Here is a 19,009-nt window from a genome sequence, read left to right on the forward strand (position 1 = left end):
TAGTCGCTTGTCGGGATTGTCGGAATTGTAGGTTTGTACTCTGGCGGACTTCATGCTAATCTCGATGGGAACAAGTGCCTCTCCTCCATAGACAAAATGGAAAGGGGTCAACCTTGTGTTTTCTTGAGAGGTAGTTTTGTAAGCCCATAGAATGTTCAGTAGCTCTTCCACCCAACTACTGCTGACATGATCGAGCTTGATCTTAAGTCTTCAAATGATCTCCCAATTGGTTACCTCAGTCTGCCCATTAATTTGAAGGTAAGCGACCAAGATGAAAGCATGTTGAATGTCAAAGTCTTCGTACCACTCCCTAAGTTTACTCCCCTGGAAGTATCAACTATTGTTTGATAGCAATCTACGAGGGAGGTCATACCAATATATGATGTTCTTCCACAGGAACTTAAGTACAACTTCTTCCATCATTCGAGCTACGAGTTCAACCTCCACACACTTATAGAAATAATTGACCACCAGCAAGAGGAACTTCTTCTGGTTGGGTCTTGTATCGTTTCCTCACTGATCAAAGGGCATGAAATAATGGTTGTTTTCAATAACTTCGTAGGAGTTTGGAAGAGATTTTGATGCTTTTGACAGTTAACACAAGTGTAAACCAGATTAACTATATTTATCAATAGAGTCAGCTAGAAATAGTCATCCAGTAGGACCTTTATGGCAAGAGTTCGACCACCTATGTGATTGTTACAACTACTTTAATGAATTTCACAAAGGACGTATTCAACATCTTCAGGACCAAAGCATCTGAGCAGAGACCAAGAAAAAACCTCCTCATATAAACAGTCACCAATTAGAGTGAATCAAGCTATCTGCCTTTTCAGAAATCATGTATCATCTGGATGGTCGGGTAGAGTCCCTTCCTTTAAAAAGGAGATAAATGGATTTCGCTAGTTGACTAACTCCTCTAAGGCAAGTACTTGCACAATCTGAATGATTAATTGAATTCGAGTGATTAGATCATTCAATGTCCATGTGGCCAAGACACTTGCCATTTTGATTTTCAACTTGGGGTATCTTCTAGATGATGGCCTCATGAAATTCACCTCTTAATGTTTTTAAAGCCACAACATAACCTCAAAGTCAATCATTTTTTATTTTAAACTTTCCTTCGAGTTGATGTATGACTAGTTGAGAGTCAAAGTAAATGATAACTCGAGAGGCAACAACCTATTTGGTAGCTCAGAGCCCGACTAACAACAACTCATACTCAACCTCATTATTGAACGCTAAGTTTAGCTATAGAACTTGTTGCAACATCTCTTCACGAGGTATAATCAATAGTACCCTACCCCATTGCCTTGCCTCGTAGTTGATCCATCTACAAAGATCCTCCAGATCTCATTCAACTCCTACCTGAGGATTTCGGTTAAGTTGGATAGCACTTGTGCTTTGATGACCATCCTGGGCTAGTATTAGATGTTATACTCGTTGAGCTATGTTGTTCATTTGATTAGTTATCCCGAGATTTTGGTGTTAGTCAACACCTACCCTAGGGTGTTATTAATGAGCACGATGACGGAATGGGATAGGAACTATGACTGTAGTTTGTGAGCCGTCATGACTAGAGCCAGAGCAAACTTTTTGAGGGTGGAATATCTAGTCTTAACATCTTTCAGAAGAGGAGCGGCAAAATAGATTGGGTGCTAGATACTACCCTCCTACCTGAGTAGAACCGAGCTGACTACTCCTTCGACCACGGCTAAATAGAACCAGAGCTTCTCCCTTGCAATAGACTTAGAGAGAAGAGGAAAAATGGCCAAGTATACCTTAAGTTTTGTGAATGCATGTTCACATTTGTCATCCCACTTGAATCAAGCTAATTTTCGAAGAACTTTAAAGTAGGCCAAGCTCTTGTCGATTGATCTAGAAATTAATCAACATAGTGTTGTGATTCGTCCAACTTACTTTTGTGTCTCCTTGAGGTTGTTTGGCGGAGACATATTCAGTTGTTTATCTTGATTATGAGATAAGCAGCTAAATACTTTTTGTTTCAACTCGTAAGGGAGGTCGGCTGCAACTCGCGTTGTCCACTTTGGTTGCTTGAGCACTCTTGATACCTCTTCATGTCCTTCAAGAGGCCGAGTTAAAGAGATATCATGAACTAGCTGGACCTCGGCCCCTCGGGTTCTTTAATTTTTTCGCAAGTTGACCTATACTACCTCAACATAATATTTTCTTATGGTTGTTCGGTTAGCCTTGACTTCACCCACTTGGTCGTCCATAGAGCACTTCAACTTCATGTGATAGGTGGAAATCATGGCTTAGAACTAGCTCAGATTAGGTCGTCCGAGGATGATGTTGTAAGTGGATATGGCATTGACCACTATAAAGATAGCGATCTAAGTTCTCTTTTGAGGTTTGTTTCTCAAGGACAACAGGAGATTGAATGTCCGATAAACCTGAACAACGCCATAAAGATGAGTCACAACTCATGTTGATCTATCTGCATCTAGTCATTGAGATTTTTAAAAAGAACATTCATCGAGCTTCCTGTGTCGACGAAGATTCTCGCTACGTTGTAATTAGCTATGACAACCCATATCACCAGTGTATCCTCATGGGGAGTAGTTACCTCTTTCAAATTTTAAGGGTCAAAACTAGTAGGGGATCTATATCCCCTGAGATTTAGAGCCGACCCATAACTCTCAAACCTTCAGCCATGAGTCTTCCACTCAGTTTGTGTCTTCGTCAATCGAACCTCTCGAGATCATATTAATGTCGCCTCGACGTGAGAGATCCTCCCAAGCATCTTAGGGTTCGACTGCCTCCCAATACTGAGACCTCCTTCTCGGGGGTGTGTCCTTTTGATGATTGGTTAGGCGATTCGATCATTCCCTTTGATGATTGTCTTGACACTTTGAATTCTCTCCTCGAGCATACCTAACTGGCGATCACTGAGAAAGTAATGGAGATGATCCTCAGGCAGACAAGTACTTTTCAATGACACGACAGAGTTCTCTAGAATACTGTTGGCATTCATGGGTGTAATACTCATGAGATTGGTGATAAATATAATAGCGCTCTGACTTCTCATTGTATGATCTACCTGACTCCAAGTCAAAAGTCGGGTTACTTCTGTAGTTTGCATTGTTCTCCCACCTTCCCTGAATGGGGCATACAGGTGGTTAGTAAGTGGTTCTTTGTGTCAAAGAGGTGGAGGAGTCTTGTGCTCAGGTTGAACCGATACTAATGTTGATGCTATGACCTTCTTCCTCATGACTTGAGCTTCTTCTACATTAATATATTTCTCTGTTTGACCCAAGAGATGGTTGAAAGTTGTCGGAGGCTTCTCCACCAAAGATCGGAGGAGGCGTCTTTCCTTTATACCTTAGGAAAAACACTTATGATCACTTCAAAGGTGGCTGAGGGCACTTCCAAGACAATTTATTAAACCGATGTATGTATTCTCTCAGACTATCTTTAGTCATCCGCTTCAAGATGAATATATTTAGAGGCGCCTTATAGTACCGCTTACTGCTACCAAAGTGATACAGAAATACAGCCTTGAAGTCGACGAAGGTCTGGATGGGTGAGGATGCTAGTTGATTAAACCATCATTGAGCAAAGCCAGAAATAGTCATTGGAAAGACTCGACACTTTATGCCATCGTATATTGGTGAAGTAGGGAGGCGTTCTCGAATTAGCTTAGATGGTCCTCGGGATCGGTTGAATCAGTGTATTCTTCGAGTTGAGATGTCTGAAAACTACGTGGTAGCTCATTGTCCAAGACACGACTTGAGAAAGACATGCTTTGGGAACTTCTTTCTTTGACATGCGGATGCTCTTTACCTGTATTCCAATTTGGAGGAGGCATCTTTCCTGCCATTAATCCTGAATGTTCTTCAAGTGGTATCACGATCTTGCTCAGTGGCTTGGCGAAGGTGGCAGGGGAGGGCCTACTAGACCCACTGGCACTCTATTATGGATAAGTGACACTTTGGTCGAGGCATTGGACAATTCTTCAGGAGTTAAATTCGTTGAAGGGAGTTTTTGTAGAATCAATCGCACCATCTGATCAATTAGCATATGGAAATCTTCTCGGAAAATACTGATAGTTTCACCCTAAGTCACGTCACCTGTGGATTTGGGGCCCTCAATAGATCTCTTGGGTTTCACCATTTCAACGTCTCATTTAAGCATTTCCCACAGACAATACCAATTTGTTTCTGTTTGAGATCTCAATTTGACGAGTCAACGGGCGATAACTTTTGAGGGAGAGATCTTGTGATGGTTTGATGATGAAGGAAGAACTTGGGATACCTGCAACACTCAACTAGATATTAGAATGTATATAGAGATTGAACTCAATGGACCAATAAAAAAGATAATTATAACTTTTATTGGTAATTACTACTTATTTATACATAAGGAAGATGATTTATATATATAGACTAATAAAGAAATTATCTTTGAAAATTATTATTTATTTCAATATTAGGAGGTTATCCATTCTATAAAAACAAATGGTCAAGGATAAATATATTTTATCTCTAACCTCCCTCATATTAATAATATATATTTTTATATTAATAAAATATATTTTTATTTCCTTGATATAAATCGTCTCCAACATCCCTCGTATAATTATGAATGGTCAAGAATGCCTACATTAAGTCAAATGGGTACTACTGTAATAAAAATAAATCTTCAAATTTTCTAAAATCATTTATGTGAATAAAATTTTTTAAAAATTGATTAATTTCCTTCTTATTTAATTTGATGAAAAAGTCTAAATCAAAATTGAAGTATTTCAATTTTTACTTCAATTTTATTATAATAATAACGATTAGACTGTTTTAGTTTGTTACATAATCCTGTGTATTCCTGATTCCCAATGCTGTGTTTTCAAGGTCCGAAGAAAAACCACTAACCAGATTATCTACTTAAAAACTTCTCTGTAGCGTATTAACTATTAACAGAAAATTATGACTTTTAAGCCTGTGTCTCTGTGGTTGGTTTTCTTTTAGTGTCGTCCTTGTATTACCATGCCAAACGATTCAGTATCGCCTCACAATAAAATACATACAGACTGAAAAATTATAGTATAGTTGTCTTTTGCATATGTAGTTGTCTTTTGCATGGAAGAGATTAGATATCCAATAATATATTTTATACCCATTGAGAATTGATTTTAGGATACCAACTACATCAATTCAAGGGGTAAAAAAAAATCACAAAAATTATAATATTTAGAAAAATTGAATAGATCGGGTAAGAGATGTTGCACGTATTTTCTTGGTTTGGCTGATTTTGATATTAAATATAAACCAAGATACACGTATAAATGATTTCCAGGTAACATAAACAAGCAGTTCGATCTCTGCAGATTGATTTAATCAATTGAATTTGATTTAAACCAAATTAACACTCCTGACTAATAAATGTCAAATATCATCTATCTTTGCCCCGGAACAATAGTACAGAGGTATAACATCTTCATAGTTTCTTTAGGCATCTAAACAAATAATCCCAACTTCAACAAATTAGATAAATTTTTTATCATCATGTATTTGCATGCGTTAGCATGTCCAAGAGAAATTGAACGGCCATCAGTGGATCACACGAATAAGTTTGGAGCTTAACATAATCAACAACTAAGAAAAATCTACTTCCACAGTTTTCGGAGGGACATGTTCTTCTCAGTATCTTTCTTCATGACTTTAGCCACTGCCATCTCGAAATCCTCTTGTGTGACATGAACTCTTCGTTCCCTGAGGGCAAACATCCCAGCTTCAGTGCACACAGCCTGCAAACAGATCGTCAAGGCATGAATGCAGCCTATAGTTTCTGTAACTAAACAAGAAAAAGATATCATCAAAGAGCACATTTGGTAGTTATATTACTGGTACTTACGAGCCATTCAAATATGGATAATATCTGACATCTCATCATTTAGAAATCTCCAAGTGTGACAAATGAGGGCATTGTTGTTTGATTCAGAGTTAAGTTGTCGGGTGTCCAACACAGTCATGGGAGAAAAAAAATGAAAAGTCTGATAGCTATCAGAGTGCTCGAAAGGTTGAGTTTCAAAGCAGGTTTAGCTAAGTGATAGAAACCTGTCAATCTCGTGGTGGCAATAGACGATTCGCTCGCCCCCAGCACCTCCACTAACCCGTCCCTAGGCCAACACAAAAAAGATAAATCACAGGTGACTACTAGCCTTAGGCAGCTAAATAGCACATGGGGGAGGGCAAACATCTGGCTACTAATCGGGATTTGACCCCAAACCTTATGATGGCAACACTACCATGCACTAGCCAACTATCCGTCCCGAGGGGACTAGAAACCGGTTAATCTCACATTGCCCTCAAGTGGATCTAAGTCTCAAAAAGGCAAAAAAAATTGTACATTTTACAAGTGAAAGATTCCTATGAATTGTGACAAAAGGCGAATACACTCGCCCCCAGCACCCCCGCCAACCTGTCCCAAGGCCAACACGGAGGAGGTAAATCACGGACGGCTACTAGCCTTTGGAATAGTGACTAGCACATAAGGGAGGTATTTACCTCGGCTTTGCCGATATTCGAACCTCAGATCTCATTATGGCAACACCTCATGCGCTAGCCATCAGACCCATCCGAGGGGACGAAAGATTCCTATGAATGATGATAGAAAAGAGCACTTTGATTGGTCAGCACAATAGGATGCAACTATTATTGTCAGACAAGAATTATCACGAAAAATTATCAGTAGCATGAAGCGAGAAGACAGATCAAAACAATGTTATCATATGAACACTAGGAAACCAATACCTTGAGTTCGGCTCCAGATGCCCCATTCATCTTTTCTGCAATCTTCTTAAGATCTATGCCTCGCATCAAGTTCATCTTTCTTGAATGAATCTTTAGGATATCAAAGCGTGACTGAAATACATTTCATACTTAATATCAGATTGTATGAACAAAACTATATCTGTAGCTTGAAGAAACAATGACTAAATAATCACGTGTTGGTCATCTATCATCCACCTCTTCATTGGGATTAGGGAACTCAATTTTCCTGTCAATTCTACCAGGCCTGAGAAGTGCTTGGTCAAGGATGTCGATCCGGTTTGTGGCCATGAGAACCTAAATAAAAATTCAGAACCATTCATAGAATGCACCAAAAATCTGTTTCTAGAAAACCAACTTAAGTCATCACATGCTAATACAAACAAACTTTAATTTTGTTTGATGCTTCGAAACCATCAAGCTGGTTGAGTAGCTCAAGCATGGTGCGCTGCACTTCACTGTCACCATTACCAGTGCCAGACTCCATTCTGGTTGATCCAATACTGTCTATTTCATCCATGAATATAATTGATGGAGCGTGTTCCCTAGGACGAAGAAAAAAAGAAATATATTTTGCACCCATAAAACCATATATCTAAGAGTGAATTACCAAGTCACTAAATTTTCCTTGCGCAAACTCTTGAATCTTTAAAACTATAAAAGGAGATAAAATTGAAGCATTAAACTTGAAATGTGTTGTGTTAAATGATGAGAGGGTAAATAGATTAAATTTGAAACTTGAACTTTGAGAGAAAATTAAAAGCTAGAGGTTTTAACAAAAATTAAAGCATAGAACATGAAATGTAATATCAGTAATAACAAAAGAATCAAGAGGATAGTTAAGCTGGATGCACATCAAATTATTGTAAGTAAAAGTCCTACATATGGCAACTTATTATTCAACAAAAATATATGGATAGAAAATATAATCAATTGGATTAACAATGCACGGTTGAAATGAAAAGAAGTCTTTGGAGTCTTATGTGATCATTGTGTGCCCCATAGGCTACAAGAAAGAATTTTAACACCAGGGGGAACCCCACATGCTTTATAGATTAACATCTTAGGCTATTAGAAATATATATGTGGAAAAAATAATATAGAAGAGATTAAATGTTAAGACAGATATGTGGAGTTACTAAAATTTGAATATATATATATATATTATTATTATTATTATTATTTGGCAGCGCGATTAGCATGTATGAGCATTCAAAGGCAATTGAATAAAATTTTGATTACGTAATAAAAAACAATTTAAATAAATTGAATATTAGCATTTTATAAAGCTCAAAATAGAAGGTTAGTCAATTCAAGATAGTAGAGATAAGCACAATTTTATGATGAGTCGTTGTGCAATTCAAATCATACAATTGCACCTTCAATAGCAGGTTCACAACTTATCAATGCCCATGTAGAGATTGAAAAAAAAGGAGTTTTTGTTCAAAACACAATTTTAGGAAGTATAGTTGATATTGCAACTTTACCTAGCCATAACAAATAGTTCGCGAACCATTCTAGAGCCCTCTCCTATATATTTCTGGACCAACTCAGAACCAGAAACCCTGATGAACGTGCAATCAGTATGATGAGCAACAGCTCTTGCCAATAGAGTTTTCCCAGTTCCAGGAGGCCCATAAAGCAAGACTCCCTGTAAATGATTCAGCATCAATATTGTAGTTGTACATGCAACTATGCAAAGTTCTTTGCAGAACAGGCACACAGTTAAGTAGTATTTGTCATCATTATACAAAGGTAATAAATTGAAGTGCAACTAAGATGACGATACCTTTGGTTGAGCTATTCCAAGGCTTTCAAATAATTCAGGATGCTTAATTGGGAGCTCAATAACCTAAATTGAGAAAGAAACCTTCGTATAATTATCACACAGTTCAACAAAACAAGAAAGTACTGGAAAAAAAAGAGACTATAACCAAATAACTCTTGAACTTCACTAACCTCCTTTATCTCTTTGATTTGTTGATCAAGACCACCAATCATGTCATAGGTCGAGTCAGGAACCTTTTCAACTTTCATAAGGTTTACCAGAGGGTCTACTTTGCTAGGCAAGATAAGGTGTAGCACATAGCTATCATTACGAAGAGCAACTCTTGTTGAAGGTGTCAATTTTGTGATGTCAATGCTCTTATCAATATCAACAACGTATTTTCCTTCGGGATGAACCTAGACAAGAAATGTTGCTTGCATTATCAACCACAATATTTAACTTCAGAAGAACAAAAAGCAGCTAGTTAAGATATAGAGAGGCGGACCGCATCATGAAAATGCTAGTTTATTTGCCATGTGACAAAACCAATCTAAAGTACAGCTATTGAAGTTAATAATTTTTTTTAAAAAAAAGCATTGTTTCTTACAGCAATTATCAACACACTGACATTGAAGATTTGTGAGTTTAGACACATCCAAAGAGAATGTTCAATAAATAGTAATATAATTTATAGAACTAGTTATAATTGCTTTTCATTAATAATGAAAGAAAATCATTTAATATAGGTAATTGAAAAAAAGTTTGATATCCAACAAAGAAATTTGATGAATGATGGAGATACATACTGAAATATTATAGATTGAGAAGAACATCCTAGATAATCATGTAAAAACCTTAAAAAGTAAAAAAAAATCCACACAGTTCTACAAAAATTTTAGAATGGCTTTTGCTTTGCATCAGGTTTAGTTAATTTAAATAAGATTTATATGTATTTCAAACAAACACTGAGTTTTTCATTAAAAAATATCAAAAATTTAAATTTTTATGCAAATGTTTTAATTTTAAATTAATTTTTGGAATATACTTTAAACTTATATTAACAATTTGTAGAAACAAAGCAAATTAGTGATATTCAACAAAGAAATTTGATGAATGATGGAGATACATACTGAAATATTATAGATTGAGAAGAACATCCTAGATAATCATGTAAAAACCTTAAAAAGTAAAAAAAAATCCACACAGTTCTACAAAAATTTTAGAATGGCTTTTGCTTTGCATCAGGTTTAGTTAATTTAAATAAGATTTATATGTATTTCAAACAAACACTGAGTTTTTCATTAAAAAATATCAAAAATTTAAATTTTTATGCAAATGTTTTAATTTTAAATTAATTTTTGGAATATACTTTAAACTTATATTAACAATTTGTAGAAACAAAGCAAATTAGTGATAATGAACCAGTTTACAATTATATAATAATTGTACTTTTTCTTAGCTGAAGTATCAGCCTGTATGCAGGTATTGATCTAGTTGGATAAATATGTCTAATGATACCTTATTGTGGTGGTATCCTGCCATGTGTGATCACTTGAAAGAGCCTTAGCCTCGATCCTACAACAATAATGATGCAGGAGGCTCCGAAGATTATCTTTTTTTTTTAAGAATTATTTTCATCTTTTGCATTTAGGATTTTGAATCTATTAAGATTTTTTTCTTTTCTGTTAGGAATTTTTCCTTTCTTTTGCAACTTAAGACTTTGGGTCTATATAAGCGTCTATTTAGTTTATATTTAAGGTTATTTTTGGATAAATAATATTTTCGGCCATGCCGTTTATTTCTCTTTTCCCTATTTTCTAGCATTTTTCCGAATCAATCAGGTTTTAGAAGATTATATCTACGTTCGCAGTCGAATCAATGAAATCAATACTACCCGCAAGATAATCGTTATCCTGTCCCCTTCGGTGGGTATCAGAGCCTTCAGATCCCATGGATGGTCGTCGTGGTCGTGAGCGAGGTAGGTTCCGACTGAGGAAGCCTCGTACCATGGTCGTAGCACCTAAGTCGAGGTATTTGAAGATCTATATAGATAAATCGCGGAATTATCCCGACTTCTAGCGGCGCAAAATCTTAAAGGTTGTAAGTTCCCTTATCTAAATTCGGATTCCACTTTTGCAAAACTCTATCACAATCGTGAGAACTGTGGTTGAGATGGCTGTACACATATATTGGTTTCCAATTAAACATCCTGAGTTTTCTGATATGTTGCAAACCGAGGAATTCTTTAATTGGTTTGATAAGGTGGAAGGAATTTTTTCTTACAAGGAAGATGTGGATAACAAGATCGAAATAGTCGGTGATCTAGTTTATGACAATGATGAGGTGGATGAAGTTGTCGATGAAGTTGCTGAAGTATTTAATGGTGATGACCATGAGATTCTAAATCGTTCGCAAGAGTCTGCTAACTCCCAAGGGCGATTCAGAAGATGATGGGTTGATAACCAATATTGATGATGATTCTGACAATGAAAGCCGCGAAAGTACTAATGAACAAAAAACAATGAAAGATAAACTTACTTATGTTGATGAAGTGAAGTGTAGGGTGTTGGAGGTTAAAGTGATTGAAGGCTTAGGGGCAACCATAGACGTTGCACTAGTGAATGGTGTTCTTCATGAGGGTGATTAGATAGTTGTTTGTGGAATGCAGGCCACCATTGTGACCAGTATTAGAGCTTTGCTGACTCCTCATCCTATGAAGGAGTTCTGAGTGAAGGGCTCGTACTTGCATCACAAAGAGCTCAAAGGAGCCCAAGGCGTAAAGATTTCTGCACAGGGCCTTGAGCATGCCATTGCGAGCACATCCTTGTATGTAGTAAAACCTGAAGATGTTTTCATGGATGATGATAGATTTTCCGAAGAAGGTGGTGGTGAGGATGAATTTGAGGATTATACTGAAGCTGTAGGGCGCTACTAGGTGTCAGTTGTTGGCAACCTTCCAGACTTTTGTCCTCTGTACAAACTCTCCTCAAAACTTGCTAAAGACCATCCTGAACTTAGTGAGCTTCTTTGTAAAGAAATTATGCAACGTCAACCTGTTGCAGTTGACATAATTGCTCAGCATCATGTTAACATGCATGGCTCATTGGATTGAAAATCTGAACTGTGTGAAACTTTGGGAATCTGGTCCTGGTTGGAATAAAAGAATGTTGAAAAGTCTCTACTATGTGACGTGGAAAAATGGGGATCAATTTCTTGATGGGATAGAGAAGCTACAGAAGACCGTTGCTTGCAATAACTGGAACATTATTCTAGTCCTTCACTTTTTGATCACTAGAGGGATTGAAGATTGTAATTCTAATACATTAGCAGAGATAACAAGGACACTTGCTACATATTTTTGAGTAGCCAAACGTGTTAGTTTATATCTAGCATGCATCTGTCCACAACAAATAATTGCTGAGTTGATGTCAGAGGATCTTCCTACTACACTACTCTAAACATGAACACGAGTTCTTTTCAACCAGGGGCGACTAATGCAAGAGGCTCTGAAGATTTTGTCCTTTTTTTAGAATTATTTGTCTTTTACATTTTAGAATTTTGAGTCTCTTTAGGGTTTTTAGGATTTTGAGTATGTTAAGATTTTTTACTTTTATGTTAGGATTTTTTTCCCTTTCTTTTGCATCTTAGGATTTTGAGTCTATATAAGAGTCTATTTAGTTGATGTTTAAAGTTAGCTTTTGGATAAATAATATTTTCGGCGGTGTCGTTTATTTCCCTTTTTGAAATAGTATTTTTCCGAATCAATAAGTTTTAGAAGATTGTTTCCGGCATTCGCAGCCGAATCAACATAATCAATACCACCATAATCGCTATCCTGCTCAACATTAGATAAGGACAAACTAATTCATAGAAGTTGGACTAACTTTGTGTACTACTCATGCTAAATACTTACAAACAGTTTATAATACTCTAAAATTATTGTTGAGAGCCACTGTAATCCCCATTACAAAATCTTTTCAACCTAATATCTTCAATCATTTAAAGTGCATAAAAGTAGGACATCTTTGCATCATATCAACTTGTTTTCCTCTCTAAAATTTTCCTATATTCCTAAATATAATTCCATTCATATTTCCTCATTTAATTTATTCAACAAATGTTTATATTTACTTCTATTGAGACTAGGCTCCCAAAATACACAGCCATTCATCTTTCATCAATCAAATAAGTTCATCTTTCATCAATCAAATAAGTTCAGTTCCATGGAATTGCCACTGTGGTTCTTTAAACCAGTCCATAGTGGGTGCACAGTACCAATCAAATTCTTGGATTATTCCCAAGAAGAGAATGTATTATATGGTTTTGATTTAACAAATCTGCATTTAAGCCTATCTATTATATGGCCCTTGAAAACCAAACTTCATCTCTTCCAAATCTCACTTGTTTATTTTTTGTCAAATTATTTTGGTTAAGTTCAGCTTGGTTTGGTAAGTTATGGATGCAAATGTATGGTTTTGATTTATTTAAATTTTTGAAGTGTGAATTTCAAACCAAAATGGATAACTAAAATTCTAATATTCTTAAACAAAAATGACTTCTGTCATTTCCATTCAAAAATTTAAACAAACACCCCCATCTGCACAGCAAATTGGTATAATTTAGTAACTGTCCTCAACTTACATTTACAATATGCGCAGAAGTTGACAAACACTTTCACCTCTTGAGAAATGGATTTCCTCATTGCATGAACTTGTTTAAGTTTTATGATTTTTTGACCAACTACAAGTGTCTTAGTTTTACAATTATTCTGTGAAAAATCACAATCACCGTGGAAAACTGATCTAAAGAGCACATTATTTTTGTTTTAATTAAGTGTATTGATTATGCAAGCAAAAGGATATATTACATAGTATCCAGAAGTTATAAAATTTGTCAAATAGTTAACAATAGCTCGAAAATATTATCCACTTTGAGAGATGATTTCAGTAGTGAGAATTAGACAGGGCGAACCAATTTACAGCTAGAAGAATTCACAAAATATATTCAAAGCAAAACCCTGTATGAAAAATAATAATTAGAATGAAATTGTCCTTATTCTGTGTTGGTTAATAATGATGTTAATCAACACATTACTAGAAGAAAATTAAGAAGAAAAAAACTAGCTGATTTACCTTGACTAAGACTTTCGATTTCCCCATCACTTTCACCACCTCTCCCACATAAGAACCCGGCTCTTGAAGCAGCTGCAACTCTTCCCTTAGCATCCTGACTGGAGCCACAAATCATATGTAACAGCCAGATGCATAAACCAAAAAAACACCATAGGCAAATCTCAACCGAAATTTCTATTGAAAAGGTGGGATCCAACCTTTTCATTAGAGTGAACTAGGTTTCGCCTAAGGATTACGGCATCTAGCAAAAATGACGCAAGAACAAGCATCGAGGATTTGGGTTCCTAACCTCGAGAGTTGAGATCGTTCCGCTCAGCCTCAAGGCGCTGGACGTTGTTGGTTTTCTGCCTCATATGAAGCAGGAGATCATGGATGTGCTGCATGTAATACTGCCGCAGCCCCTCGCCTCCGCCTCCTCTCATCCTCGTCGCGGGAGCGTGCATCTCCGCTTCTATCTCAGCCGAGTTCTTCTTCTCCACTGCCGCTGCTGCCATCACCGACCTCTACCTCACCGGCACCAATTTCTCCCCGCGTCTCGTTTTCGCCTTTCCCCCTCTCCGGTGTCGTCTCTCTTTCCGTCTTGTGGTGCAAGAAAGGAAGCAAAATTCGTTTATATGTCTGCCTATTATTGGGCTCAGCCCAAAATGAATTGACTTATTAATGGACAAACTATTAAAATAAGTTGATTTTTTATAAATTGATTCTTATCAGGATGACAAAAGATAATATATTCACCCCCAATATTTCAGAATCATAAGTTCACAGAGGAGGTAAATCATGGACAATTATTAATGAAGATATTTATCTCGACTTTACAAAGATTCGAACCCCAGATCTCATATGAAAATATCTAATACGCTAGCCACTAGATCCGATTGAACATAAATTAGTTCTTACCAATTACATAAAAAGGTGGTCATATAATTTAACTAATAAAATTAAGAAAATTGATTTGAGAAAAAAATTTATGAAAAAAATTAAGGATAAATATATAAATAATAGAGACATAAAAGTAAAAAAAAAATATGATAGATTATGAAAGTATGTATTTATCCCTTAATTTTTTCCTAAGATTTTTTCTCTATATATATCATTACTTTAAAATTAAATAATAACATATCCATTGAATTAACGTATCTTTTTTTTTCTAGTCACAAAAGTATTTTCACACTATATCTAAAATGTAAAATTAATATTTTTTTATTATAAAAGGAGTAATAAAATATTTTTTATAATTCTCTTAATTCACTTCACTTCTTAGCAATTACTGATGGTTGGTTGGTCGAGTGCATACAAAAATCTAGTCTATTAATGTCAGAGAGAAGTTTTTTTAAATTACTGAGATGTCCATCTGAGTGGTTCTCATAAATGATAGAATTATCGCAGGATTTTTGCCACAAGCATTAAATAGTGTCTAATTGATTTGACGTATGTAATAACATTCATATTATAATAATAAAAATTATATAGTTGTTAATATTCATATTATAATAATGATGTTTTTATAACTGTTACCGTGTAAGTTGAACCCTATTTACATGCATATTCATATTTTAACCGTTATAATTTTATAATTATTATATTATGAATTTAATTTATTCATCTAACATTTAGATTGTAACAACTATAATTTCATAATTATTGTAACATGTCTGATCAAATTATGATTTAATACATATAGTAGAGATACACATGGATCTATTTATTATGTTGAGTGAAGTCCTCATGATTTAACTCTCTTTCATATCACCTGAAATTTTTTTGGAGATGTCCCTGGAGGGATGATGATTATCAACTTTGTTGTCATTATGATTTATACTTTATGATTTCATACTATCATAGTTGAAGTCTTGGGTCATTTTGTCATTTCATTTTTAGTCGATGACACAGACAAAGCAAACAAAATTAGTTTATAAACAAGATCAGAGGATGTCAATGCACTAAAAATAGAGGGGAAATAAATCATAGGAGAGATTATTGTTCTAGCGGTAGGTTTAAGTAGCTATGATCCCAAATTGTTAAACCAAATAGAACCAAATTGGAAAAAAAAAAATCAATTTAACGCTTTATCCGTTTTGTTTCAGTTTGCAAATTAGATAAAATTATATATAATAAAATGTTGAATCATATAATAAGTGGTTGATCTAGCTCCATACAGTAAATAAGAAATCCTCCTCCTGATATTTCATGATTACTCATTAGATTTGAAGTAAAAATTCATATAAATGTATAGTTGGAGATTAAAACCATTGGTATTTAAGAGACAATTTTACACATGTCCATTTTACCGTAGTACGAGAGAGAAAAATAAGTACACATATAATAGATATGGTGTAGTGTAAAAATATTCATATCAATTTCTCTATAATATCTTTAAAATTTAAATTAAATTATGTATTTTATTAAATTTAAATAATTATTTTTTATTATACATTCAATCAGCTATTCTAAAAATTTTATTATCTTTATTTTTATATTATTTTTCTATCTCTTTTATGTTTTAATTAATTTTTTATATATAATATCTATTTTTCATTATTCAGTCTATTCTTTACTTATTTTTCTTGTCCTAAATTAAATGAACTAAATTTAGAGAAGTAATTAATAAAATCTAAATTTAAAAAAATATTTAAGATAAATTTTGTATCTAGAAAAATTGACATGCATCTTCAAACTTGCCTAAATTAAAAAATTATTATTAGGAGTGTGCACGGTAAATCTATATAAAGTCAAATAGACATTTCACCCCTTTTAAACTTTTATAATTATTCTGATCCCTCGTTTGTATAAACCTCGCTTTAAAATTCAAGTAAAATCATCTAATTCAGTGACTAACTATTTTGCAAAACGAATGAACTTAGCATTTTAAAACTGTAAGGATCAAACTCAGAGATTCTCAATGCCAAAGGGCCTATTTGAATAAATCAGTCAGAAAAATATCTATAAGTATGCGCCATCCCTGATTTTATTCCTGTTCTTGTTTCTTTCTCCGTGACAGCAGGTGAAGGAACCAAATCCGCATAGGAATACGATGGACACTCCGATCTCGCAGAACATGTCGTACAAGACACGTCCAGCGCCATCAAGAGAGCGGCTGCCTCATCATTGTCGTCGTCGTCGTCGTCGTCATCAGAAGATGAGATTTTTGATTTATTATTTGGGTAGATGATCCTATTCGAAAGTTAATTTAGATGAGAGGCCGGTGACGAAGATGAGACTCTTAATGAAGAGAAGATTGTCTAGAAATTGACGGCAAAAAAAATAATCATCTTGATTTTGATAAATCTCAAAAGTGATTAAGAGATAAATAGTACAAAACCTTATATAGTTAATTACAAGAAAAAATTAAACTCTAAATCGAAAAGGTAAAAGACTAAATTACTTTCAAAGCTATAAATAAATAATTCTAATAAATTATATAATCTAACCTCTCCCTTCAAACTCACGATGCTACAGTTAGAAGCATTGAGAGTTGCCAGATAAAAATCGGAAGCGTGAAGCAGAATGAGCCTTGATAAACATATCAGCTATTTACAGTGAGAAAGGAACAAAAGGTAGTGTGATAGTGCCAAGTTGTAGATGATGACGAGTGAAATGATAATCTATTTCAATATGCTTCGTTCTCTCATAAAAAAATTATATTGCTCGAAATCTGAATGACACTCTGATTATCACAATGAAGAACAGTAGGTTTCTGAAGAAAAATTCTCATATATACAAGCAACCAACGTAGTCAAACAATCTCACAAGTGGTGGTAGTTATGGCACGATACTCAGCTTCTGTGGAGGATTTAGAAATAACATCTTATTTCTTACTTTTCCAAGAGATAAGAGAATCTCCAAGAAAAATACAGAAGTCAGTGGTTGACTTACGATCCGTAGGGTCACCCGTCCAATCAGCATCAGAGTAGGCACAAAGCTCTAACAAGAAAGTAGAAGGGAATAAGAGAGTATGAAATTGAGTTCTCAGAAGATATCAAAAATACGAAGAATAGCAGCCCAATGAACTGTGGTCGGTGCAGTAACAAACTGACTAACCACATGTACAGTATACAAAATATCATGACGAGTCATAGTGAGATAAATCAAGCTTCCCACAATTGTATGGTAGAGGTTAGGATCTAGCAAAGGAGAACCATTTAATGGAGAGTACCTAGCATTAGTCTCAAAGGGAGTATCAACTACCCTGTTGTTAGTGAGACGTACACGCTAAATAGATCAGCTATATATGTACTTTAACTGAGACAAGAGATAACCATTAGGTGAATAAGTGATCTCAATCTCCAAAAAATAGCATAGTAAACTCAAGTCTTTCATAGCGAAACAACGAAATAATTCAAACTTCAAAGACTCAATTCCATCAAAATCATCACAAGTAATTATCATGTCATCCACATATAAAGATAAAAGTATACAACTTGCACGTGTACTCTTGACAAATAAAGTTGAATCATGATTACTGGGATGAAAGCCAAGCAAGGTAATCACTATAGAGAACTTCGCAAACTAAGCACGTGATACTTGTTTGAGTCCATAGAGAGCTTTGCGAAGCATACAAATTTCACCAGATCGGTTAACAACCGTACAATTTTGATCAGGTTTCTTTTGTTTTCATAATACTTGATTTTGTTTGATGTTCGATTGTTCATGGACACAATTCATTCTATCACCATGAGTGGTCACACAGAAGATTCGCTTCAATTGACCAATGCCCGACTGGATGGAAAAAATTATTCGTATTAAGGATATATTATGAAAAAAAAATTACGAGGAAAATCTATGTGGGGATATGTTTCAGGTGTGCAAATTCAACCTACGGACATTAATGCTGATGATTATGCAAAGTCGTTGGATATTTGGGAGACTGATAATGAGATTATTATGTGGATCAATAATTCTGTTTCACACTTCATTGGTGCTCTGATACCATGTAGAAATTGACGCCAAAGAAAAAGTAGCAGTCTTGATTTTGATAAATCCTAAAAGTGATTAAGAAATAAAGAGTGCAAGACCTTATATAGTTAATTATAAGAAAAAAAACCTAAACCCTAAATTGAAAAGATAAAAAACTAAATTATCCTCAAGACTATAAACAAATAATTCTAATAAATTATATAATCTAACAAATTGAACTTCTGGACCTGAAGATTGTTGGAACCCCAAGGTGTTTTGATGTGATCAAACAAGCTAAGTTAGGTCCTGCGTTTGTTTAACCCTTGTGTCTAAGTGTGCAGGAGCTTAGGAACACAGGAAGTCGAGCGAAAGACGCGGCTAGCGAGAAGGACGGCACGGGGAGAGAGCCGACGGGCTCGGTGCGTCCGAGG

General features: G+C 35.1%; 1 protein-coding gene across 2 annotated transcripts; it reads right to left on the bottom strand.

Moving 5' to 3' along the window:
- Window positions 1-5,479: 5,479 nt before the first annotated feature.
- Window positions 5,480-14,291, bottom strand: LOC122038613 (26S proteasome regulatory subunit 8 homolog A-like). Of its 2 annotated transcripts, XR_006127909.1 has the most exons (10): window positions 13,975-14,291; window positions 13,686-13,783; window positions 8,745-8,969; window positions 8,575-8,637; window positions 8,273-8,436; window positions 7,174-7,330; window positions 6,984-7,082; window positions 6,768-6,878; window positions 6,522-6,611; window positions 5,647-5,761 (listed from the first exon to the last, which is right to left on the bottom strand). XR_006127909.1 is itself a non-coding variant. In XM_042598419.1 (9 exons), exons 1-9 carry the CDS (start codon window positions 14,177-14,179, stop codon window positions 5,621-5,623), a joined length of 1,263 nt encoding a protein of 420 aa, XP_042454353.1. In that variant the 5' UTR covers window positions 14,180-14,291; the 3' UTR covers window positions 5,480-5,620. The 2 variants fall into 2 exon arrangements, 1 of the variants encoding a protein (XP_042454353.1); XM_042598419.1 differs by lacking the exon at window positions 6,522-6,611 and having other exon boundaries at window positions 5,480-5,761.
- Window positions 14,292-19,009: the final 4,718 nt, after the last annotated feature.

The sequence above is a fragment of the Zingiber officinale genome, chromosome 1A (genome assembly GCF_018446385.1).
Source record: "Zingiber officinale cultivar Zhangliang chromosome 1A, Zo_v1.1, whole genome shotgun sequence".
Lineage (NCBI taxonomy): Eukaryota > Viridiplantae > Streptophyta > Magnoliopsida > Zingiberales > Zingiberaceae > Zingiber > Zingiber officinale.

Bases quoted from the DNA above. Each gene is read 5' to 3' on its own strand.
- LOC122038613 (XM_042598419.1), bottom strand. From the start codon at position 14,179: ATGGCAGCAGCGGCAGTGGAGAAGAAGAACTCGGCTGAGATAGAAGCG. The intron at 8,437-8,574 runs GTATCGTCATCT...AATCATTTACAG, and splicing joins TTGGAATAGCTCAACCAAAG to GGAGTCTTGCTTTATGGGCC. The intron at 6,879-6,983 runs GTGGATGATAGA...AATGTATTTCAG, and splicing joins TCCCTAATCCCAATGAAGAG to TCACGCTTTGATATCCTAAA.